Source organism: Carcharhinus amblyrhynchos, unplaced genomic scaffold (assembly GCF_965287045.1).
Source record: "Carcharhinus amblyrhynchos unplaced genomic scaffold, sCarAmb.v2.hapA scaffold_39, whole genome shotgun sequence".
NCBI lineage: Eukaryota > Metazoa > Chordata > Chondrichthyes > Carcharhiniformes > Carcharhinidae > Carcharhinus > Carcharhinus amblyrhynchos.
The window spans coordinates 5,614,889-5,639,950 of NW_027649780.1; the positions used below are offsets into that span (position 1 = coordinate 5,614,889).

Consider the following 25,062-nt stretch of genomic DNA (forward strand, 5'->3'; position numbering starts at 1 on the left):
TTTTTCTCTGGAGCAGAGGAGGCTGAGGGATAAGAACATAATAAGAACATAAGAAATAGGAGCAGGAGTAGGCCATCTAGCCCTTCGAGCCTGCCCTGCCATTCAATAAGATCATGGCTGATCTGTCGTGGCTCAGTTCCACTTTCCCGCCCTCTCCCCATAACCCTTAATCCCCTCTCTTATCAAGAACCCATCAACCCGCTTCTTAAAAATATTTAGCGAGGCAGCCTCCACCACTTCAACGGGCAGAGAATTCCAGAGATTCACCACCCTTTGAGTGAAGAAGTTCCTCCTCAACTCCGTTCTAAACCGCCTCCCCCTTATCTTGAGGCTGTGCCCCCTAGTCCTACTGTCTTTTTTGAGCGGGAAGAGTCTCTCCACCTCTATCCTATCCATCCCATTCATCATCTTATACGTCTCAATGAGATCTCCCCTCATTCTTCTAAACTCTAACGAGTACAAGCCTAGTTTATTCAGCCTCTCCTCATAGCTCAATCCCCTCAACTCCGGTATCAAGCTTATAGAAGTCTATAAAATAATGAGGGGCATACATCAGCTAGATAGTCAACATCTTTTCCCAACTGTGGGGGAGTCTAAAACTAGAGGGCATAGGTTTAAGGTGAGACGGGAGAGATACAGAAGGATCCAGAGGGGTTACTATTTCATGTAGAGGGTGGTGAGTGTCTGGAACAAGCTGCCAGAGGTAGTAGTAGAGGGGAGTACAATTTTGTCTTTTAAAAATGTTTAGATGGTTACATGGGTAAGATGGGTATAGAGGGATATGGGGCAAATGGGACTAACTTGGGGGTTAAAAAAAGGGGCAGCATGGACAAGTTGGGCCGAAGGGCCTGTTTCCATGCTGTAAACCTTTATGACCCTGTGAAGTTACTGTGAAAAATTCCCTAATCGCCACACTCCAGTGGCTGTTTGGGTCCACCCGGGTGTGATTCCCAGTTCGGGTCACTGTCTGTGCGGAGTCCGCATGTTCTTCCTGTATCTGTGTGAGTTTCCTCCAGGCGCTCTAGTTTCCTCCCACAGTTCAAAAGACGTGCTGGTTAAGTGCATTGGGCTGTACTAAATTCTCCCTCAGTGTACCTGAACAGGCGCTGGGGTGTGGCAACTCAGAGATTTTCACAGTAACTTCATCGCAGTGTTAATGTAAGCCTACTTGTGACATTAGTATTAAAAAAGAAGCGAGGCCAAGAGAGAGGGAAATGAGAGTGAGTGAGACAGAGAGGGAGAGATAGAGATAGACAGGGACAGAGGGACTGAGTGAGAAGGGAGAGATAGGAAAAAACAGAGATGGAGACAAGGACAGAGAGAGAGAATAGCACTGACGGAGCAAGAGATGGAGAGAGATAGGAAAGACAAAGACAGCGCGAGAGACAGGGAGAGAGAGGGAGTGACAGACAGAGAGAGACAGAGACAGACATAGAGAGATAGACTGAGTCCGTGTGAGAGAGAGAGAGACAGACAGGGAGAGAGACACACAGAAACAGAGGGAGAGAGTGAGAGCACAACACAGAGAGAGAGAGAGACAGAGATAGAGAGACAGACTGTGTGTGTGTGAGAGAGAGAGAGAGAGATACAGACAGGGAGGAGAGAGAGAGCACGACACAGACAGAGAGAGACAGAGATAGAGAGACATACTGAGTGTGTGTGAGAGAGAGAGAGAGAGATACAGACAGGGAGAAGGAGAGAGAGAACACGACACAGACAGAGATAGAGAGACAGACTGAGTGTGTGTTTGAGAGACACAGACAGAGAGAAGGCCCGATTTTACCATTTTGATTCTAAGTACTGAATCTGGCAGTGATCCAGATCCGACTTGTAAACCTGTCCTCAGGTGCCCCATATGAACTCTGCCTGAGGAAAAAGCAGTGATTCTGAATTGTGCTGCAGAAACCTGTGAGTGGGGTTTATCGCACCCGAAACACGGCTCCTCCGAGCGGAGCCTTCAACTGTGCAGGTGCAGTACAAAACACTCCCCTGCCACACTGCTCCTGGGCCAGAGAAAGCGGCCCAGAACACCATCTGGCCTCCTCACCACCCCACCCAACCAGAGAACATCTGGCCTCCCTCCCCCCCCCACCCCCCCTCCAACCAGAGAACATCTGGCCTCCCTCCCCCCACCCCCCTCCAACCAGAGAACATCTGGCCTCCCTCCCCCCTACCCCCCCTCCGACCAGAGAACATCTGGCCTCCCTCCCCCCCACCCCCCTCCAACCAGAGAACATCTGGCCTCCCTCCCCCCCACCCCCCTCCAACCAGAGAACATCTGGCCTCCCTCCCCCTCAACCACTGATCTGAGTCAGACAGCTGCTGGAAGCTCTGAACTTACCTCTTCAGAAGCTGGAGCGCCCAAAACACATCTTTGCAGACCATGTCTGTTTCTCGCTGAATCTGGATGCGCGAACGCGATGGTAAAAGGGGAAACGCAGGGACGTTTGAGCATCCAAATACAAATGCGTTTAAATTGATGTCGCACCCGTTTAGGGCGCGGTGCTGATCACAGCCATTTTAGCTGCTTGGTAAAGGGGGAACGGGCGCAGAGTCGGGCGTGGGTCGTGCTCCTCACCTTACACTTGACTTTACCGAGTTATCGCATCCGAAAATGGGCGCAACACGATGGTATTATTGGGCCCAGAGAGAGAGACTCACAGAGAGAGGGAGAAATAATCTAATTTCTCCTAAATCTAGGACATACAAACAGCACCAGAAACTCCTTAAATATAAATAAATAGTTTATTTGGTTTAAATAAGAATACAGACAAATCCTGCAAACATTAATTAATGCACAAACTGGTTGAAACGAATCGAGTCACAATAAAATAGATTAAAACCTCATTAATATAAACAGCATTAAACTGTGACAACCGGACCCGGCAGTACAGAGAGCAGTGTTTTGATGACGATGGGACAGCGATGCTGTCGTTAAGAAAGCCCCACCAACGCCTCTACTTTCTCAGAAGACAAAGGAAACTTGGCATGTCAGCTACAACTCTCACCAACGTTTACAGATGCACCATAGAAAGCATTCTTTCTGATTGTATCACAGCTCAGTCTGGGCTCCTACTCTGCCCAAGACTGCAGGAACTACAAAAGGTCATGAATGTAGCCCAATCCAGCAACAAACCAGCCTCCCATCCATTGACTCTGTCTACACGTCCCGCTGCCTCAGCAAAGCAGCCAGCATAATTAAGGGCCCCAAGCGCCTCAAGACATTCTCTCTTCCACCTTCCTCCCTCGGGAAAAAGATACAAAAGTCTGAGGTCACGCACCAACCAACTCAAGAACAGCTTGTTACCTGCTGCTGTCAGACTTTTAAATGGACTTACCTTGCATTAAGTTGATCTTTCTCTGCACCTTAGCTATGACTGTAATACTACATTCTGCACTCTCTCCTTTCCTTGTCCATGAACAGTATGCTTTGTATAGTGCACTAGAAACAATACTTTTCACTGTTGCTGGCTCTCAGTGTGGGGGCATCGGGCTGTCCAAATCGCCTGGTCCCCACCTACGTCTCCAGACTGCAGGTTACAGCTGGTCGGGCCCATCCGCCAGTCCGGCGTCCGGGAAGGGGCTCAGAGTCCCACCTCGTACTTGGGGCCCGGCCGGATGGTTATCCTCCCGTAAGGCTCGCTCTGCTCCAGGGTGAGGATCTGTCTCCCTGCCAGTACTGCACAGGAAGAGGGAGAGAGTCAGAGAGAGGGAGAGACAGAGAGAGAGAGGGAGAGAGAGAGAGGGAGAGAGACAAAGAGAGTTAGAGACAAAGGAGGGGAGAGAGAGAGTCAGACACAGAGAGAGACAGTGATACAGAGAGAAACAGACAGAGAGAGAGATACACAAGAGACAGGGAGAGAGACGGACAAAGAGACGGACAGAGGGAGAGAGACAGAAGGACAGAGAGAGAGGGACAGAGAGAGAGAGGGAGAGAGTGAGAGAGAGAGAGGGAGAGAGTGAGAGAGAGACAGACGGAGAGAGAGCGAGATAGGGATTCTCTTATCTGATGCGTATGTGTTTTGGGTGGATCGGATTGAGAGATGTGCGCATCGGTCATTTCACCGGATTCACGTTCCCGACACGTGTGCGTCTCCCAGACCAGAGGGCAGGCACAGTCGGGACAGCGCTGAAAATGGTGGGAAGACAAAGTAAGTGATTGAAATCTATTTTTAATCTATTTTAAATGTCATTACCGGGCCCAGGACTGAATTCTCTGGGCCCGATGGAATCTCTCACCCTGTCAGGAGTACTTCACTCCGGTGGGTTTAGAGTAACTCCCCACTGACGGGAAAGTAGCGGGAGATCCCGCCGGAGTGAGGTGGAGGGCAATCGAGGCCCCCACTGAGTCGGGCAGCTGGTGGGGGGGGGGGGGGGGAAGGGTGGAGCCCCCTGGGCATGGGCACCTGGCATTGCAAGCCTGTGTCCTGGCACTGTCCAAGGGGCAAAGTGCCCATGCCCAGGGGGCATCTTGGCACTGCCCACCAGGGGCATTGGGCAGTGCCAAAGGGGCGGAGCCTGATGGTGTGTGGGTGGGGCTAGGGGGTGATCGGGGGCTGGGGGTGATGGTTTACCTCCGGGATGGGAGAACTTTTGCCTCTGGGAAGGGGAAGGCAGGAGGTGGGGGGTGTGCTGCTGGCCTGCAGGCTGACAGATTGGGGCCAGTGTGTGCGTGCACAGAGTTACGGAATAGTCCGACTCCCCCATGAATAGACCCCACCCTCCCCGAGCTTTTAGTGATATTCCCCATCGGGAGCTCTGATTGCACAGAGTGTGGGAGATTCAAGTCTGAACTCCCACTGAAAAAACAATTGTGATTTACACCAGCTTTCCCGCCAATTCAGCACTCAGAACTTTTTTTTGAGAGAATCGGGCGCAGTGTGTGTGTGTGTGTGTGTGTGTGTGTGTGCGCGCGCGCAGAGAGTGAGAGAGACAGAGAGGGAGAACAGGGTTTAAGAGAGTGTGAGTGGCAGGAGGCTGCATAGGTGGGTGGGGTGGTGGGAGGAGTGAGATTGCAGAAGGGGGGTGGGAGGGGTGGGAGGAGTGAGGTAGCAGGAGTGAGGTTGCAGGAGTGGGAGGAGGGGATGGGAAGGGTGGGGGGTGGTCTCTTACCTAAGCAGATGAAGAAGATTCGACTGACCTCAATCCGTGAGGTGGGGGCGAAGGAGAGAATGGTGTGAAGGTCAGTCTCCCTGCCGTCACCTAATCCACTGGTAACCAAACTGCAGAGAAACAGAGAGAGAATGAGACGGAGCGAGAGAGAGAGAAATGGAGCGAGAGAGAGTGAGACGGAGCAAGAGAGAGAGAGAGAGACGGAGTGAGAGAGAGAGAGAGAGAAACGGAGCGAGAGAGAGTGAGACGGAGCAAGAGAGAGAGAGACGGAGTGAGAGAGAGAGAGAGAGAGAAACGGAGTGAGAGAGAGACGGAGTGAGTGAGAGAGAGAGAGAAACGGAGAGAGAGAGTGAGACGGAGCAAGAGAGAGAGAGACGGAGTGAGAGAGAGAGAGAGAGAGAAACGGAGTGAGAGAGAGACGGAGTGAGTGAGAGAGAGAGAGAAACGGAGAGAGAGAGAGAAACGGAGTGAGAGAGAGAGAGACGGAGTGAGAGAGAGAGAGAGATGGAATGAGAGAGAGACGGAGGCAGAGAGAGAGACGGAGCGATATAGAGAGAGAGAGAGAGATGGAGCGAGAGAGAGACGGAGCGAAAGAGAGAGAGAGAGAGACGGAGCGAAAGAGAGAGAGAAAGAGACAGAGAGCGAGAGAGGGACAGAAACAGCAGTACACTTCCTCCCCCTTATCCCACGGACCCCACCTGCCCAAAGTGGCTGTAAGGTAAGGTGATGATATAAAAATGATATTTAAAATCATCGCAATTCTGACTTGATCTGGGCGGAGTGGCTGCACCCACTGAGTAAACACAACCCACCTGAAAATCCTTATTCATTCTTGGGACCTGTGTGTCACTGGGTCCAGCATCTATTGCCCATCCCTAATGGCCCTGAAGGACAGTTGAGAGTCAACCACATCGGTGTGGCTCTGGACTCACATGTAGGCCAGACTGGGTAAGGATGGCAGATTTCCTTCCCTAAAGGATATAAGTGAACCAGATGGGTTTTTCTGACAATTGATAATGGTTTCACCGTCATCAGTAGATTCTTAATTCTAGACTTTTAAAAAATTGAATTCAAATTCCACCATCTGCCGTGGCAGGATTCAAACTCAGAGTCCCAGAGCGTTACCCTGGATCGGTGGGTCACAATCTTTTATCTGTCACGGCGAGCCTCTGTACTGTCTAAAAGATTTTGAGGCACCTCTGCAGTTTCCACTGTCTTCTTGCCTTACTGGGAATTTCATTTTTAAATGGAAGTGGTCGAGAGCTTCAAGTTTTTAGGTGTCCAGATCACCAACAATCTGTCTTGTTCGTTCCATGCTGACACTATAGTTAAGAAAGGCCCACCAGCATTTCTACTTTCTCAGTGGGCTAAGGAAATTCGCTCCAACTCTCACCAACTTTTACAAATGCACCACAAAAAGCATCTTCTCCGGATGTGGCACAGCTTGGTATGGCTCCACAATGTACTGGTTAGGTGGATTGGCCATGTCTAAATTGTCCCTTATTGTTCAAAGATGTGTGGGTGAGGTGGATTAGCCATGTTAAATTGTCCCTTAGTGTCCAAAGATGTGCCAGTTAGATGGACTGGCCATGCTAAATTGTCCCTTAGCGTTCAAAGATATGCAGGTTAGGTGGATTGGCCATGCTAAATTTTCCCTTAGCATTCAAAGATACACAGGTTAGGTGGATTGGCCATGCTAAATTGCCCCTCAGCATCAGGGGGACTAGCAGGAAAAACTTTTGCGGGGAATAGGACCTGGGTGAGCTTGTGGTCGATGCAGGCTTGATGGGCCAAACAGCCTCCTTCTGCTTGTAGGGATTCTATGAACCTGTGAAAACGATGCAAAAGTCTGAGGTCACGTACCAACAGACTCAAGAACAGCTTCTTCCCTGCTGCCATCAGACTTTTGAATGGACCTACCTTGCATTAAGTTGATCTTTTGCCACACCCTAGCTATGACTGTAACACTGTATTCCGCACTCTCTTCTTTCCTTCTCTAAGAATGATATGCTTTGTCTATATACTGCGCAAGAAACAATATTTTTCACTGTACCCCAATATATGTTACATTAATAAATCAAATCCCGACTCCCTCAAAGCCTGTCCACCATCTACAAGGCACAAGTCAGGAGTGTGATGGAATACTCTCCACTTGCCTGGATGAGCGAGGTTCTGACAACACTTGAGAAGCTCAACACCATCCAGGACAAAGCACCCCACCCACAAACATTCACTCCCTCCAGCACCCATGCACAGTGGCAGCAGTGCGCGTGTACCGTCTACAAGAAACACCCCAGCGACTCGCCGAGGCTCCTTTGACAACACCTTCCAAACCTGCCACTTCTACCTTCCAGAAAGACAAGAGTCAGCGGACACATAGGGAACGCCTGCAAGTTCCCCCTCGGAGCCCCGCTCACCATCCCGACTTGGGAATATATCGGCTGTTCCTTCATTGTGGCTGGGGTACAAATCCTGGAACTCCCTCCCTAACGGCACTGTGGATGTTACCCACTCTACACGGGCACTGCAGCGGGTTCAAGAAGGGTGCCTCAGCCACCACGTTCTCGAGGGGCAATCAGGATGGGCGATAAATACTGGGCTTGGCCAGCGAGGTCCACATCCTGTGAAGGAATTGAATTAAAACATCCTCAGGCTCTGCTCAATCATACACAAACTCTTGTACTTACTCCAGCACATAGTCCTCTGTGATAACCATCTCCATGGGAGGCAGGCGGCGCTCCGGGGACACCTCCAGGATCTCGCTCACCTCCATGACGGTTGGGAGCTTCTCTTCCAATTCAATGGTGGGAAGTCTGCATGGGAGGAAGAGGCAAAGCAAGGGGGCCATCAATAACTCAAGGTTTTTGAAGGGGTAACCAAGAAGGTCGATGAGGGCAGTGCAGTTGATGTTGTGTACATGGACTTCAGCACAGTCTTTAACAAGACACTGCATGGTAGGTTGTTGCACAAGGTTAAATCTCACGGGATTCAGGGTGAGGTCGCCAAATGGATATAAAATTGACTCCTTGACAGAAGACAGAGTGTGGTTGTAAAGGGTTGTTTCTCGAACTGCAGGCTGTGACCAGCGGTCTGCCTCGGGGATCGGTGCTGGGTCCTCTATTATTTGTCATTTAGATGAGAATTTAGGAGGGATTGTTAGTAAGTTTGAGATTGGTGGCAGAGTGGGCAGTGAAGAAAGTTATCTAGGATTGCAACAGATCTTGATCAATTAGGCCAGTGGGCTGATGAACGTAGATAGAGTTTATAGAGTCATAGGTTCACAGCATGGAAACAGGCCTTTTGGCCCAACTTGTCCATGCCATCCCTTTTTATAATAAGAACATAAGAACATAAGAAATAGGAGCAGGAGTAGGCCATCTAGCCCTTCGAGCCTGCCCCGCCATTCCACTAAACTAGCTCCAATTGTCCAGAATCGACCCATAGCCCTCTATACCCAAATACCCATGTAACTGTCTAGTACCCCCCTATATCTAACTGTATCTAAATTAAACTCCATCTGCCATTCATCAGCCCATTGGCCCAATTGATCAAGATCCCATTGCAATCCCAAATAACCTTCTTCACTATCCACTATCCCACCAATCTTGGTGTCATCTGTAAACTTATTAACCATGCCTATTAAATTCTCAATTTAGATAAATGTGAGGTGATGCATTTTGGTAGATCGAATCAGAGCAGAACTTACTCAGTTAATGGTGGCGCATTGGGGAGAGTTATAGAACAAAGAGATCTCGGGTACAGGTTCACAGCTCCTTGAAAGCGGAGTCAAAGGTGGACAGAGTGGTCAAGGCGGCATTCGGCATGCTTGGTTTAACTGGTCAGAATACATTGAATACATGAGTTGGGACGTCTTATTGAAGTTGTACAAGACTTTAGTAAGTCCACACTTGGAATACTAAGTACACTTCTGGTTACCCTATTATATATAGGAAGGATATTATTATACTAGAAAGAGTGCAGAAAAGATTAACGAAGATGCTACCAGGGCTTGATGGTTTGAGTTATAAGAAGAGGCTGGATAGACTGGGACGTTTTTTCCCCTGGAGCGTAGGAGGCTGAGGGGTGATCTTATAGAGGTCTATCAAATAATGAGGGGCACAGATCAGCTAGCTAGTCAACATCTTTTCTCAAAGGTAGGGAAGTCTAAAACTAGAAGGCATAAGTTTAAAGTGAGAGGGAAGAGATACAAAGGGTCCAGGGGACAATTTTTTTCACACAGAGGGTGGTGAATGTCTGGAATGAGCTGCCAGAGGCAGTACAATTTTGTCTTTTAAAAAGCATTTAGACAGTTACATGGATAAGATGGATATAGAAGGAGATGGGCCAAATGCAGGCGATTGGGACTACCTTAGGGGTTAAAAAAGGGGTGGCACAGGCAAGTTGGGTAGAAGGGTCTACTTCCATGCTGTAAACCTCTATGGCTCTATGACTGGCAAGAGTCTTCATGGTTTTGTGAGATGGAAATTTGACCCGATTGACTGGAATTCTTTGCAGGAGTAACACATGCCATGGATAAAGGGGAACCTGGAGATGTGAGTGGGCAGTCAGATGCAGGATAATTACCACCTTATATTAAGTTGAGCTTTCTCTACAACCTAGCTGTAACTGTAACCTACATTCTGCACCCTCTCCTTTCTTTCTCTATGAATGGTATTCATTCATTCATGGGACATGGGCGTCCCTAGCTGGGTCCAGCATTTATTGCCCATCCCTAGTTGCCCCTTGGAGGGCAGTTGAGAGTCAACCGCATTGCTGTGTAGCTCTAGAGTCACATGTAGGCCAGACTGGATAAGGACGGCAGATTTCCTTCCCTAAAGGGATATTCGTGATCCAGATGGGTTTTTTTGACAATCGATAATGGTTTCATGGTCACCAGTAGATTCTTCATTCCAGATTTTTTTTATTGAATTCAAATTCCACCAGCTGCTGTGTCAGGATTAGTAGTCTAGCGATAATATGACTCAGCTTTTGTAGCCTGTACAGCTCACAAGGAACAATACTTCTCACTGCATCCCAATACATGTGACAGTAATAAATCAAATCGAATCAAAATCAATGGATGGGAGGCTGGTTTGCCATCAGATTTTTGAATGGACCTACCTCGCAATAAGATGATCTTTCTCAACACCATGGTTACGACTGAAGGTGAGCATGCAGGTGCAGCAGGCAGTAAAGAAGGCAATGGCATGCTGGCCTTCATTGTGAGAGGATTTGAGTACAGGAGCAGAGATGTGTTGTTGCAATTACACAGGGCCTTGGTGAGGCCACACCGAGAGTACTGTGTGCAGTTTTGGTCTCCTTTTCTGACGATGGATGTTCTTGCTCTCGAGGGAGTGCAGCGAAGGTTTACCAGGCTGATTCTGGGGCTGGCAGGACTGATGTATGAGGAGAGACTGACTAGGTTATGATTGTTTTCGCTGGAGTTCAGATGAATGGAAATGGTGGGGTGGGGTCTCATAGAGACTTATAAAATTCTAACAGGTCTAGACAGGATAGATGCAGGGAGGATGTTCCCAATGGTCGGGGAGTCCAGAACCAGAGGTCACCGTCTGAGGATTCAGGGTAGACCATTACATAAGAACATAAGAAATAGGAGCAGGAGTAGGCCATCCAGCCCTTCGAGCCTGCCCTGCCATTCAATAAGATCATGGCTGATCTGTCGCTGCTCAGTTCCACTTTCCCGCCCTCTCCCCATAACCCTTAATCCCCTCTCCTATCAAAAACCCATCAACCCGCGTCTTAAAAATATTTAGCGAGGCAGCCTCCACCACTTCAACGGGCAGAGAATTCCAGAGATTCACCACCCTTTGAGTGAAGAAGTTCCTCCTCAACTCCGTTCTAAACTGCCCCCCTTTACAACAGAGGTGAGGAGACATTTCTTCACCCAAAGAGTGGTGAGCCTGTGGAATTCATTCCCACAGGAAGTAGTTGATGCCAAAACATTGAATGTATTCAAGAAGCGGCTGGATAGAGCACTTGGGGTGAATGGGATCAAAGGTTATGGGGAGAAAGCAGGATTAGGCGATTGAATTGGATGATTAGCCATGATTGTGGTGAATGGCACAGCAGGCTCAAAGGGCCAAATGGCCTTCTCCTACTCCTATCTTCTATGTTTCTATGTCTATGTTTCTATGACGGTAATACTACATTCTGCATTCTCTCCTTTCCTTCTCCCCTATGTAGTCTATGAACAGTATGCTTTGTCTGTATAGCGCGCAAGAACAATAGTTTTCATTGTATCCCAATACACGTGACAATAATAAATCAAATCAAATTCTATGTGAACCTCTTCAGACCTCCATTAGCTCAGTCTCACTTTCTCTTCCTCTCAGCCACAACACATGATAGATGCCATTTCTTTGCCCCATCTGTAGTGCCTCTCCATTATTTCTGTGCAGAAGATATCTCCACAACCAGCTACTGACAACGGCACCCTCCCGCCATCTCTCTGCAATTACCCAATATCCTCCGGGGTTTTCACGAGCGATTCAGGTTCTGACTCCTCCAGTGGTCCTGTGGCAACAACAGAGAGGCCATGTTAGCATCAGTAATTAGATATAGAACAACATCCCCTCTACACTGTCTCCCCATCAAACACTCCCAGAACAGGTACAGCACGGGGTTAGATACGGAGTAAAGCTCTGTCTACACTGTCCCCATCAAACACTCCCAGGACAGGTACAGCACGGGGTTAGATACAGAGTAAAGCTCCCTCTACACAGTCCCCATCAAACACTCCCAGGACAGGTACAGCACGGGGTTAGATACGGAGTAAAGCTCCCTCTACACAGTCCCCCATCAAACACTCCCAGGACAGGTACAGCACGGGGTTAGATACAGAGTAAAGCTCCCTCTACACAGTCCCCATCAAACACTCCCAGGACAGGTACAGCACGGGGTTAGATACAGAGTAAAGCTCCCTCTACACTGTCCCCCCATCAAACACTCCCAGGACAGGTACAGCACGGGGTTAGATACAGAATAAACTCCCTCTACACTTCCCTCCCATCAAACACTCCCAGGACAGGCACAGTACGGGTCTAGATACGGAGTAAAGCTCCCTCCACACTGTCTCCATCAAACACTCCCAGGATAGGTACAGCACGGCATTAGCTACAGAATAAAGCTCCCTCTACATTTTCCCCCATGAAACACTCCCAGGACAGGTACAGCACAGGGTTAGATACAGAGTAAAGCTCCCTCTACACTGTCCCCCATAAAACATGTGGCATTGTGATAATCTCACTGGACCAGTAACCTAGAGTCCCAGGCTGAGACATCCACCCTCCTCAACTAGGTTGCCGAGCCCCCAGCCCCCACCCCACCAACTACACTCACCGGTCAGTGTTAACTGGTCAACGCTGGGCTCCAGTGTCTCTCGCAGCAGCTGTAACAGAGGGAAGGAGGAACGCAGAGAGTTAGCCTGCAGGTACACCAAGCGATTGGGATGGTCAATGGCGCGTTGGGTTTATTACGAAGGGTTCGAGGTACCTGAATGAAAATGTCTTTATTGCAGTCAGGCAGAGTTTTGGTGAGACCACACCGAGGACTCATTCGTGGGACATGGGCATCGCTGGCCGGGCCCAGCATTTATTACCCATCCCTAGTTACCCCTCGGAGGGCAGTTGAGAGTCAACCACTTTGTTGTGTGGCTCTGGAGTCACATGTAGGCCAGACTGGGTAAGGACGGCAGGTTTCCTCTACTCTAAAGGACATGAGTGAACCAGATGGGTTTTTCTGACAATCGACAACAGTTTCATGGTCATCAGTAGATTCTTAATTCCAGATATATTTTATTGAATTCAAATTCCACCATCTGCTGTGGCAGGACTCGAACCCGGGGTGGAGGGAGGAGGGGGTCCCAGAACATTAGAATCATAGATTCCCCACAGTGCAGAAGGAGACCATTTGGCCCATTGAGTCTACACTGACTACAATCAGACTCAGGCCCTATTCTTATAACCCTGTGTATTTACCCTGTAAACACCCCTAACACTCGGGTCAATTTAGCACGGCTAATCAACCAAACCTGCACATCTTTGGACATGAAAGGACAATCTATTCTGATAATCCTCCTAACCTACACATCTTTGGACACTAAGGGACAATTTAGCACGGCCAATCTACCTAATTTACACATCTTTTGGAGTGTGGGAGGAAACCGGAGCATCCGGAGTTAGTCCACGCAGACAAGGGGAAAATGTGCAGGCTCCATACAGAGAGTGATCCAAACCGGAAATTGACTCTGGGTCCCTGGCGCTGTGAGGCAGCAACGCTAATCACTGTGCCACCTTTTGAGTAAATCACTTTACTTTGTATCCCGGTAACAGTAGGTGGGGAGGGAGAGAGGAAGGTGATGGGGAGGTGGTGGGGGAGGGGGAGGGAAGGGAGGGGAATGGGACGAGGGAAGGCAAAGGAGGGAGAGGAGGTGGAGAGGGAGGAGAGAACAGTGAGAGGGGAACGGGGGAAGAGGAGGGGAGAGAGGGGAAGAAGGGAGGGTTTTGTGGGGAGCGGGGGAGGGCGGGTGAGTGGGGAAGGGGGAGGGGTGAGTGGGGAGGGGCGGGGGGAATGGTTACCTCCATCTCTGCGGCCTCCGCCTGCCGTTTTGCTCTATAGTCCACCGGTTCAATGACGGCGCCCCTGGTCCAGAGGTCACACAGCTCCGGGGCCATCCAGCCTCCTGTAGGGGTGAGGGGACGGAATCCGGGAATCAGAGCACAAACCGATGTCAGAAAGAATTACGCAGGATTATACCCCCGGCTTCCTGGGACCCGCGAGCTTGACAGTCCATGCCTGTATCTGTTCTCTTCCACTTTATACCTTTTACAGTCGCCCGCATGGTGCGCAGAGCCCCAGGATCTGTTGCCCGTCCCTGATTGCCTCCGCACCTGAGCCCAGCTCACTCCCTTTCAGAGAGGGGGCCTGGAATGAGTACTGTGTACAGTTTTGATTTCCTTACTTAAGAAAGGATATACTGGCACTGGAGGGGGTGCAGAGGAGATTCACTAGGTTGATTCCAGATTGCGAGGGTTGGCTTATGAGGAGACACTGAGTAGACTGGGGCTATACTCATTGGAATTCAGAAGAATGAGGGGAGATCTTATAGAAACATACAAGATTATGAAGGGAATAGATAAGATAGAAGGGAGGTTATTTCCACTGGCGGATGAAACTAGGACTCGGGGGCATGGCCTCAAAACAAGGGGAAGCAGATTTAGGACTGAGTTGAGGAGGAACTTCTTCAGCCAAAGGGTTGTGAATCTGTGGAATTCGCTACCCAGTGAAGCAGATGAGGTTACCTCATTGAAAGTTTTTAAGGCAAGGATAGATAAATTTTTGAACAGTAAAGGAGTTAAGGGTCATGGTGAGCGGGCGGGTAAGTGGAGCTGAGTCCACAAAAAGATCAGCCATGATTTTATGGAATGGCAGAGCAGGCTGGAGGGACCAGATGGCCTACTCCTGCTCCTAGTTCTTATGTTATGACTTTAATCAGACAATTGAGGTGGGCCTCTTCGAATATAAACTCCCTGATCCAGGGCCAAATTGACGGGTCAATCGGGGAGCCACTTGCTTTGTATTTTGGGGGCACCATGGTGGCATAGTAGTTAGCACTGCTGCCTCACAGCGCCAGGGACCGGTTCAATTCCCGGCTCGGATCACTGTCTATGTGGATTTTGTACCTTCTCTCCACGTCCACTCTATCCCGGTCTCGCGGTACCCTGCAAGTTTCAATAAGATCCCCCCCATTCTCCTAAACTCCAACGAGGACAGACCCAGAGTCCTCTACCGTTCCTCATACAACAAGTTCTTCATTCCAGGGATCATTCTTGTGAACCTCCTCTGGACTCTTGCCAAGGCCAGCACATCCTTCCTTAGATTCAGGGCCCAAAACTGCTCACAATACTCCAAATGGGGTCTGACCAGAGTTTTATACAGCCTCAGAAGTACCTGCCTGCTCTTGTGTTCTAGCTCTCTCGACACGTTAACATTGCATTTGCCTTCCTAACTGCCGACTGAACCTACCCACGATGGCGGGTAAGGCAGATTTCCCTAATTTAATGATAATCCAATATATTTGTCACAGTTGTATATGTCTACTGCTCAGCAGTGTGTGTGCCTGCGAGCGTGCAAAATATCCCAATGAGGAATGCACTGGGGAATGATTTGATTTATTATTGTCATATCTATTGGTTTCGAGTGAAAAGTTTGACTTTAAGTATATTATTATTGTCATCAGTATGCTTACATTAACACTGCAATGAAGTTACTGTGAAAATCCCCTAGTCATCACAGTCCGGCACCTGTTTGGATACACTGAGGGAGAATTTAGCAGAGCCAATGCAACTAACCCTAGAGTGCAGAAGGAGGACATTCAGCCCATCGAGTCTGCACTGACCACAATCCCACCCAGGCCCTAACCCTGTAACCCCCACAATATTTACCCTGCTATTCCCCCTGACACAAAGGGGTAATTTAGCATGGCCAATCAACCTAACCCGCACATCTTTTGGACTGCGAGAGGAAACCGGAGCACCTGGAGGAAACCCACACACGACACGGGAAGAACGTGTAGACTCCGCACAGGCAGTGACCCAAGGCAGGAATTGAATTCGGCTCCCTGGTGCTGGGAGGCAGCAGTGCGAATCACTGTGCCACCGTGTCGCCCCATATACGTGTGTGTATGTGTCTGTGTGTGTATGCGCGCGTGTGTGTGTGTGCCAGGGAACGGGCGGGTTAGAATGGCACTGGGAGGACTGCTCATTCTGAGACCAATCACAGACAGGAAGGGCCAATTGGCCTTTATTGTGCTGTAACCATACCATCTGCCTCAGGGCGGTGGGGGGGATGCGGTGTGGTGCAGGGGCAGCGGGGAAAGAGGTGCTGGACATAAGACACATTTAGGACCGGGAAAAGACCATTCGGCCCATCACGTCTCTGCTGTGTCTGCTCGTAATGCTGTAACGGGGCTACATCCCACGCCCCCTCCACCCTCTGGGTGATATGGCGACGCAGCAGCAGGACCTACCAGGGTAAGACTTACCCAGCTAATGGTAGGGTGTTGGGGAGAGTTACAGAACAAAGAGATCTAGGGGTACAGATTCATAGCTCCTTGAAAGTGGAGTCACAGGTTGACAGGTTGGTGAAGCAGGCATTTGGCATGCTTGGTTTCACTGGTCAGAATACATTGAATACAGGAGTTGGGATTTCTTGTTAAAGTTGTACAAGACATTGGTAAGGCCACACTTGGAACACTGTGTACACTTCTGGTCATCCTATTATACAAAGGATATTATTGAACTTCAAAGAGCGCAGAAAAGATTTACTAGGATATTACTGGGACTTGATGGTTTGAGTTATTAGGAGAGGCTGAATAGACTGGGGCTTTTATCCTTGGAGTGTAGGAGGTTTAGGAGTGATGTTATAGAGGTCTATAAAATAATGAGGGGCACAGATCAGCTAGATAGTCAATATTTTTTCCCAAAGGTAGGGGAGTCTAAAACTAGAGGGCACAGGTTTAAGGTGAGAGGGGAGAGATACAAAAGTGTCCAGAGAAGCAATTTCTCACACAGAGGGTGGTGCATGTCTGGAACAAGCTGGCAGAGGTAGTAGTAGAGGCAGGTACAATTTTGTCTCTTAAAAAGCATTTGGACAGTTACATGGGTAGGATGGGTATAGGATGGGTATATGGGCCAAATGCGGGCAATTGGGAATGGCTTAGTGGTTTAAAAAAAGGGGCGGCACGGACAAGTTGGGCTGAAGGGTCTGTTTCCGTGCTCTAAACCACTGTGACTCCATTACACCACCACCTGCAAGTTCCCCTCCGAGCCACACTCACTATCCCGATTTGGAAATTTATTGACCGTTCCTTCACTGTGGCTGGGGCCCAGATTCTGAAACTCCCTCCCTAACTGCGCTGTGGGTGTTCCCCATACCAGACGGGGACGACAGCAGGTTCAAGAAGGGGCAGTTTTCCCACCACCTTCTCAACGGGCAATTAGGGACAGGGAACAAATTTCAGGGCCAGGCCAGTGACTGCCACATCCCATCAACGAATTAAAAAAAACTACCCTTGTTTAGAATATCACTGACCATAGGCGGGATTTCGGAACAGCGATGCTGGGGATTTCCTCCGTAAGCGAGGGATCTCGACTGGCTTCTGCAGAAAAGGGAGAGATTTACATTGACATGTGCGGAACTCCCATTTCTCAAACAAGGTATTACTCAACAACTGCTGTAATGATATGACTAGGGCCTAGCACCACCAGCACATCTACACTGTCCCCCACATCAAACACTCCCAGGACAGGTACAGCACAGGGTTAGATACAGAGTAAAGCTCCCTCTACACTGTCCCCCCATCAAACACTCCCAGGACAGGTACAGCACAGGGTTAGATACAGAGTAAAGCTCCCTCTACACTGTCCCCCACATCAAACACTCCCAGGACAGGTACAGCATGGGGTTAGATACAGAGTAAAGCTCCCTCTACACTATCCCCCCATCAAACACTCCCAGGACAGGTACAGCATGGGGTTAGATACAGAGTAAAGCTCCCTCTACACTATCCCCCCATCAAACACTCCCAGGACAGGTACAGCACGGGGTTAGATACAGAGTAAAGCTCCCTCTACACTGTTCCCCCCATCAAACACTCCCAGGACAGGTACAGCACGGGGTTAGATACAGAGTAAAGCTCCCTCTACACTGTTCCCTCCATCAAACACTCCCAGGACAGGTACAGCACGGGGTTAGATACAGAGTAAAGCTCCCTCTACACTGTCCCCCATCAAACACTCCCAGGACAGTTACAGCACGGGGTTAGATACAGAGTAAAGCTCCCTCTACACTGTCCCCCCATCAAACACTCCCAGGACAGGTACAGCACGGGGTTAGATACAGAGTAAAGCTCCCTCTACACTGTTCCCCCCATCAAACACTCCCAGGACAGGTACAGCATGGGGTTAGATACGGAGTAAAGCTCCCTCTACACTGTCCCCCACATCAAACACTCCCAGGACAGGTACAGCACGGGGTTAGATACAGAGTAAAGCTCCTTCTACACTGTCCCCCCATCAAACACTCCCAGGACGGGTACAGCACAGCTTTCAATGCAGGCTTGGGTTGTTTTCTCTGGAGCAGAAAAGACTGAGGGATGAGCTGTTTGAGGTGTTCAAGATGATGAGAGGCATGGACAGGGTGGATAAGGAACAGCTATTCCTCTTAGTTGAAGGGTCAATCACGAGGGGACGAGGTTCAAGGTGCGGGACAGGAGATTTATGGGGTATGTGGAGAAAATACTTCTTTACCCAGAGGGCGGTGAGGGTCTGGAATGTGTTTCCTGGGAGGGTGGTGGAGGCAGCTGGCCTCACATCCTTTAAAAAGAACCTGAATGAGCACTCAGCACACCATCACATTCAGGGCTATGGACCAAGTACTGGTAAAGGGGATTCGGGTGTTTCTGATGTGTCAGTGAGGACTTGATGGGTTGAAGAGTCTCTTCTGCTCTGTGTGATTCTATGATAAAATCATCCTAGATTGTAAGGGGAAATCTAGCATGGCCAATCCCCCTAACCCACACATCTTTGGATAATAAGCGGCAATTTAGCACGGCCAATCCACTTAACCTACACATCTTTGGACACTAAGGGACAATTTAGCATGGCCAATCCCCCTAACCCACATATCTTTGGTCACTGACGGGCAGATTAGCATGGCCAATCGACCTAACCTATACATCTTTAGACATTAAAGGATAATTTAGCACAGCCAATCCACCTAACCTACACATCATGGCCAATTAACCTGATCCAGCCACTGTGCCACCGTGTCGCCCTGGTGAGCTACATCCCGTCCCAGATCACTCACGGCCGTGCGACAGTGGACGTCAGGTTTCTCGATCAGCTCCATCATCTCCTCCCGCGGGATCTGGATGGTGCGGTCAATGAAGTCCGGTCGGCGCCGTCGGCGCTTTGGCTTCACCGGCGGCAGGACGGAGATCTCAGGTAAGGTCAGCTGGAGCAGGAGAGGCAAAGGAAAGAGAGTCAGGAAGAGCGGGGTGTTCACGGTGACCGGTTTGTGAGAACGTCTGACCCCGCTGGGGGAGGGGGGGGCGGGGGGGTGGTGTGGGGGAGCGGGGGTAGTGGGGGAGGGCGGCCAAGGAGATCGGAAAGGCACCCCTCTCGATTCCCACACACACGTACACCCCCCCCACACATGCACACAGACACACACACACAAACACACACACACACACGCACAGAGACACATGCACACACACCCCCCCTCACTACCAGACCATCAGCCTGTGCTCTCTGATACCACCGCAACACATCTCTGCTCTCGTAAACTCTGAGCTTGCGTGTGTATGCACCGCGTGTTCAGGGTGCTTCTGGGACCAGGCAGCCACCTCCGTGGTCTCGCCCCATTGCATCAACCCTTTGGGTCCCCCTGCCCACCAACATGCACAAGAGAATCGGGCTGAGCGGTGAGGCTGCTCATGGTTGAATATCTTTCTGGCATCCATTGGCTGGACTGCAGGATGTGCAGGGTAGGTGGATTGGCCGTGCTAAATTGTCCTTTAGTGTCCAAAGATGTGCAGGTTCAGTGCATCACGGGGAAACAGCAGGGGGGAAGGCTTGCTCAGATGAAGGAGGGGCACTTGGGTGAGGTGCAGAGTGAGGGTGATGAGAGTGGCAGGGCAGAGTGGTGGGGGGAGGGAGGGTGGAGGGGGCGGGAAGGATGTGCTTGGAAACAGTGTAGACGTCACCAGTGAAGTGGAGCTGCGATGGAGCACGAGGAATCAAGGGAGGGCGAGGGGGGATTGTGGGTAAGAGATGGTGAGTGGGAATTATGGGTAAGGGATGGTGAGGGGGGATTATGGGTAAGGGGAGGGTGAGGGAGGGATTGTGGGTAAGGGGATGGCAAGGGGGATTGTGGGGAAGGGATGTCGAGGGGGATTGTAGGCAAGGGATGGCGAGGGAGATTATGGGCAAGGGATGGTGAGGGGAGATTGTGGGTAAGGGATGACAAGAGGGGGGGATTGTGGGAAGGAAAGGTGAGGAGGGGATTGTGGGTAAGGGATGGCAAGGGGGAATTGTGGATAAGGGAATGGCGAGCGGGCTTATGGGTAAGGGATGGTGAGGGGGAATTGTGGGTAAAGGATGGTGAGGGAGATTGTGGATTAGGGATGGCGAGGGGGATTGTGGACAAGGGATGGCGAGGGGGGATTGTGGGTAAGGGATGGCGAGGGGGGATTGTGGGTAAGGGATGACAAGAGGGGGGATTGTGGACAAGGGATGGCGAGGGGGGATTGTGGACAAGGGATGGCGAGGGGGGATTGTGGACAAGGGATGGCGAGGGGGGATTGTGGGTAAGGGATGGCGAGGGGGGATTGTGGGTAAGGGATGGCGAGGGGGGATTGTGGGTAAGGGATGGCGAAGGGGGATTGTGGGTAAGGGATGGCGAAGGGGGATTGTGGGTAAGGGATGGCGAAGGGGGATTGTGGGTAAGGGATGGCGAAGGGGGATTGTGGGTAAGGGATGGCGAAGGGGGATTGTGGATAAGGGATGGCGAGGGGGATTGTGGGTCAGGGATGGCGAGGGGGGATTGTGGGTCAGGGATGGCGAGGGGGGGGATTGTGGGTCAGGGATGGCGAGGGGGGATTGTGGGTAAGGGATGGCGAAGGGGGATTGTGGGTAAGGGATGGCGAGGGGGGGATTGTGGGTCAGGGATGGCGAGAGGGGATTGTGGGTAAGGGATGGCGGCGGGGGGGGATTGTGGGTCAGGGATGGCGAGGGGGGATTGTGGGTAAGGGAAGGCCAGGGCAGATTGTGAGTAAGGGAAGGCGAATGGAGGGAATGAAAGCAGACACGGGACAGGGTGGGGTGGGGTGGGGGAATCTGTTCTGTCTGACCCTTTCATGGTTGCCATTGAATTTTAACCCTGAGTGATAGCACTCCAACCCCAACATCCGCACCTCCCCCAACCTCCAGCCCACTCTCTTTCTGATGGCCCCACCTACCTCCAGGAGGGGTATGGCTGGTGTGATTGGTAATGAAGGCATGGGCGGAATCTCCACCTCCTTCTCCAGCGCTACGTTTATTGACAAAATGAGAGAGAGAGAGAGACAATCAGAATCATAGAGTACATACTGTGCAGAAGGAGGCCATTCAGCCCAGCAAGAGTGTACTGACAACAATCCCACCCAGGCCTCGATTCCCGTAACCCAATATGTTTACCCTGCTAATCCCCCTGGCGCTGATTAATTTAGCACGGCCAATCCACCCTAACCTGCACATCTTTTCACTGTGGGAGGAAACCGGAGCACCCAGAGGAAACCCACACAGACACAGGGAGGACGTGCAGACTCTACACACAGTGATCCAAGCTGGAAATGAACGCTGTCCATGGCACAATGAGGTACTGGGCTGTGAGACAGAGTGCAAATGAAGAGAGAGAGAATGAGAATGAGAGAGTGAGATTGAGAGTGAGACAGTGTGATTGTGTGTGTGCGAGAAATTGTGAGTGTGAGAGATTATGTGAGAGAGAGTGATTGAGAGGGAGAGCAAGTGAGTGGGACAGAGAGAGAGAAAGCAAATGAGAGAGAGGGCAAGAAGAGAGAGAAAAAGCAACAGAGCGAGAGTGCGGGGGAGACAGACGGACAGAGAGGCAGAAAGGGATCGAGACAGAGTGTGAGACAGAGAGAGGGAGCATGAGAGTGAGAAAGAAAGAGTGAATGAGAGAATGAAAATGACAGAGACAGACAGACAAAGAGACAAAAGGGAACAGAGGAAGGGGGCAAATGAGAGAGAGAGAGAGCAAGAGAGGCGAAGGGAGAGGAGGAGAGAGATGGGTCACCATATTAGATAAAGTATATTATTAAACTAGAAAGAGGCCAGAAAAGATTTCCTAGGATGTTACTGGGACTTGATGGTTTGAGTTATAAGGTGGATAGACTGGGATATTTTTCTCCAGAGCGTAGGAAGCTGAGAGGTGATCTTATAGAGGTCTACAAAGTAATGAGGGGCATGGATCAGCTAGATGGTCAATATCTTTTCCCAAAGGTAGGGGAGTCTAAAACTAGAGGGCATAAGTTTAAGGTGAGACGGGAGAGATACAAAAAGGGTCCAGAGGGGCAATTCTTTTCACACAGAGGGTGGTGAGTGTCTGGAACGAGCTGCCAGTCGTAGAGAGGAGTACAATTTTGTCTTTTAAAAAGCTTTTTGACAGTTACATGGGTAACATGGGTATAGAGGGATATGGGCCAAATGCAGGCAATTGGGATTAGTTTAGGGGTTTAAAAAATAAGAGTGCGTGGACAAACTGGGCCGAAGGGCCTGTTTCCATGCTGTAAACCTCTATGACAAAGTGACAGGCAGAGCAAAGGGTGGGTGGGAGGGGCGCAGTGTTGAGGAGGGTGAGAGAGGGTTTTGCAGCTTGGGTCACTGTCTGTGTGGAGTCTGCACGTTCTCCCCATGTCTGCATGGGTTTCCTCTGGACGCTCCGGTTTCCTCCCACAGTCTGAAAGACTGGTGCTGGTTGGGTACATTAGCCTGGCTAAATTCTCCCTTGGTGTACCTGAACAGGTGCCGGATTGTGGCAACGCGGGGATTTTCACAGTAACTTCATTGCAGTGTTAATGTCAGCCTACCCATGTCATTAATAAATAAACTTTAAACATTTTGAACAGTCTCACACACTTCCTCACATACTCACTCTCTCTTGCACACTCGCTCACTCTCCCTCGCACACTCGCTCACTCTCATACACACATGCACACTCTCTCTCTCACGCTCACACACACACACTCTCACACACACTCTCTCTCTCTCACGCTCACACACACACACACTCTCTCTCACACACACACACTCTCTCTCACATACACGCTCTCTCTCACACACACGGTCTCTCACACACGCTCTCTCTCACACACACACTGTCCCTCGCACACTCGGTCACTCTCCCTCGCACACTCTCACTCTCATACACATATGCACACTCTTTCTCTCACGGTCACACACACATACTCTCTCTCTCTCACACACACTCTCTCTCTCACACACGCACACACACACACACACACACACACACTGTCCCTCGCACACTCGGTCACTCTCCCTCGCACACTCTCACTCTCATACACACATGCACACTCTCTCTCTCGGTCACACACACATACTCTCTCTCTCTCTCTCTCACACACACACTGTCCCTCGCACACTCGGTCACTCTCCCTTGCACACTCTCACTCTCATACACACATGCACATTCTCTCTCTCACGCTCACACACACACTCTCTCTCACACACAGTCTGTCTCTCACACAGTCTCTCTCTCACACACACTCTCGCTCTCACACACACTCTCGCTCTCACACACACTCTCGCTCTCACACACACACGCACACACACGCTCTCACACTCTCTCACACACACTCTCTCTCTCACACTCGCTCTCTCTCACACACACGCTCTCTCTCTCACACTCGCTCTCTCTCTCACACTCGCTCTCTCTCTCACACTCGCTCTGTCTCACACACACACTCTCTCTCTCACACACACACTCTCTCTCTCTCACACTCTCTCTCTCTCACATTCGCTCTCTCGCACTCACTCTCTCGCACACTCGCTCTCTCACACACACACACACACGCTCTCTCACACACACTTGCTCTCTCACACACACACGCTCTCTCACACACACTCGCTCTCACACACACACTCGCTCTCTCACACACACTCGCTCTCTCACACACACTCGCTCTCTCACAGTCGCTCTCTCTCTCACACTCGCTCTCTCTCTCACACTCGCTCTCTCTCATACACACACTCTCTCTCACACTCACAATGACGTCCAGAGATGCCTTTCCGATCACGCAGCGGGGTCCCAAACAGGGCCGTAACTTACCCGGTGGCAAGATGGGCACCTCGGTGGGTGGAGCCGGCACCTCCTCGGGTGCCACCAAACCCTCGTACTCTGGTTCGGGAAGCCTGGAGGCGGAGGGTAAACAGAACGGGGCGTGAATGAAAAGCTCTCCGCCGCCTTTCCCTCCCCCTCGGTTACTCATTCACTCGCCAACACACTGATAGCAGGGAAAAGAGGGGTGAAGGGCCCGTGGTGGGGGGAGGGTCAATGCTCACAGGTCTTCAAGCCCACCCATCCGTTTCCTTTTTATCTGCTGGTTGTCAGGGCTATTCACCTGTGACAGCGTCGCAATGGAAAATTCAGCCCCTCGAGCTGTGGTTGTGGACCCTCAATTTACCCTCCACCTTTCCTGTCCTTTCCCCATATCCCTTGGAGTCAGTCTGTGTCCAAACGCAGCAGGACCTGGACAATATCCAGGCTTCGGGCTGAGACGTGGGAGTGGGAGAGGGGAGGTTGGGGAGGGGGAAGAGGGGAGGTTGGGGAGGGGGAGGTTGGGGAGGGGAGAGGGGAGGTTGGGGAGGGGGAGAGGGGAGGTTAGGGAGGGGAGGGGGAGGTTGGGGAGGGGGAAGAGGGGAGGTTGGGGAGGGGAGGGTGGGGAGGGTTGGGGGGGTGGGTGACACAATGGTTAGCACTGTTGCCTCGTAACACCAGGGACCCAGGTTCAATTCCCAGCCTCGGGTCACTGTCTGTGTGGAGTTTGCACGTTCTCCCCATGACTGCGTGGGTTTCCTACGAGTTCTCCGGTGTTTTCCCACATTCCAAAGATTAGGTGGGTTGGCCATGCTAAATTGCCCCTTAGTGTCAGGGGGTCCAGCTGGGGTAAATGCAGGGGTTATGGGAACAGGGTCTGGGTGGTCAGTACAGGCTCGATGGGCCGAATAGCATTGATCACACTCTGTGAATTCTACGATTCAAAGACTCACAACTCTCCGAATGGAGACCTTTCACTTCACCTCAGCCCAAAATGTTCATTCTCTCACCCCGGGAGGGCAAAGTCCTGGA

General features: G+C 50.7%; 3 protein-coding genes across 4 annotated transcripts in view; 1 reads left to right on the top strand and 2 right to left on the bottom strand.

Annotated features, from left to right (window-relative positions):
• The window catches only part of LOC145363699 (uncharacterized), a 375,177-nt gene that overhangs the window by 16,920 nt on the left and 333,195 nt on the right, over window positions 1-25,062 (top strand). The window lies entirely within an intron of this gene.
• Window positions 3,227-11,685, bottom strand: LOC145335624 (meiotic recombination protein REC8 homolog). Of its 2 annotated transcripts, XM_080181430.1 has the most exons (4): window positions 11,592-11,685; window positions 7,800-7,925; window positions 5,113-5,222; window positions 3,227-3,679 (listed from the first exon to the last, which is right to left on the bottom strand). In XM_080181430.1, exons 2-4 carry the CDS (start codon window positions 7,883-7,885, stop codon window positions 3,585-3,587), a joined length of 291 nt encoding a protein of 96 aa, XP_080037556.1. In that variant the 5' UTR covers window positions 7,886-7,925; window positions 11,592-11,685; the 3' UTR covers window positions 3,227-3,584. The 2 variants fall into 2 exon arrangements, with proteins under 2 accessions (XP_080037556.1, XP_080037555.1); XM_080181429.1 differs by lacking the exon at window positions 11,592-11,685 and having other exon boundaries at window positions 7,800-8,079.
• LOC145363473 (meiotic recombination protein REC8 homolog) lies at window positions 11,588-24,202 on the bottom strand. The gene is made up of 7 exons (XM_080218672.1): window positions 24,043-24,202; window positions 21,155-21,225; window positions 19,000-19,146; window positions 17,224-17,290; window positions 13,710-13,813; window positions 12,472-12,520; window positions 11,588-11,646 (listed from the first exon to the last, which is right to left on the bottom strand). The coding sequence occupies exons 1-7, from the start codon at window positions 24,200-24,202 to the stop codon at window positions 11,588-11,590; spliced, it is 657 nt and encodes a 218-aa protein (XP_080074798.1).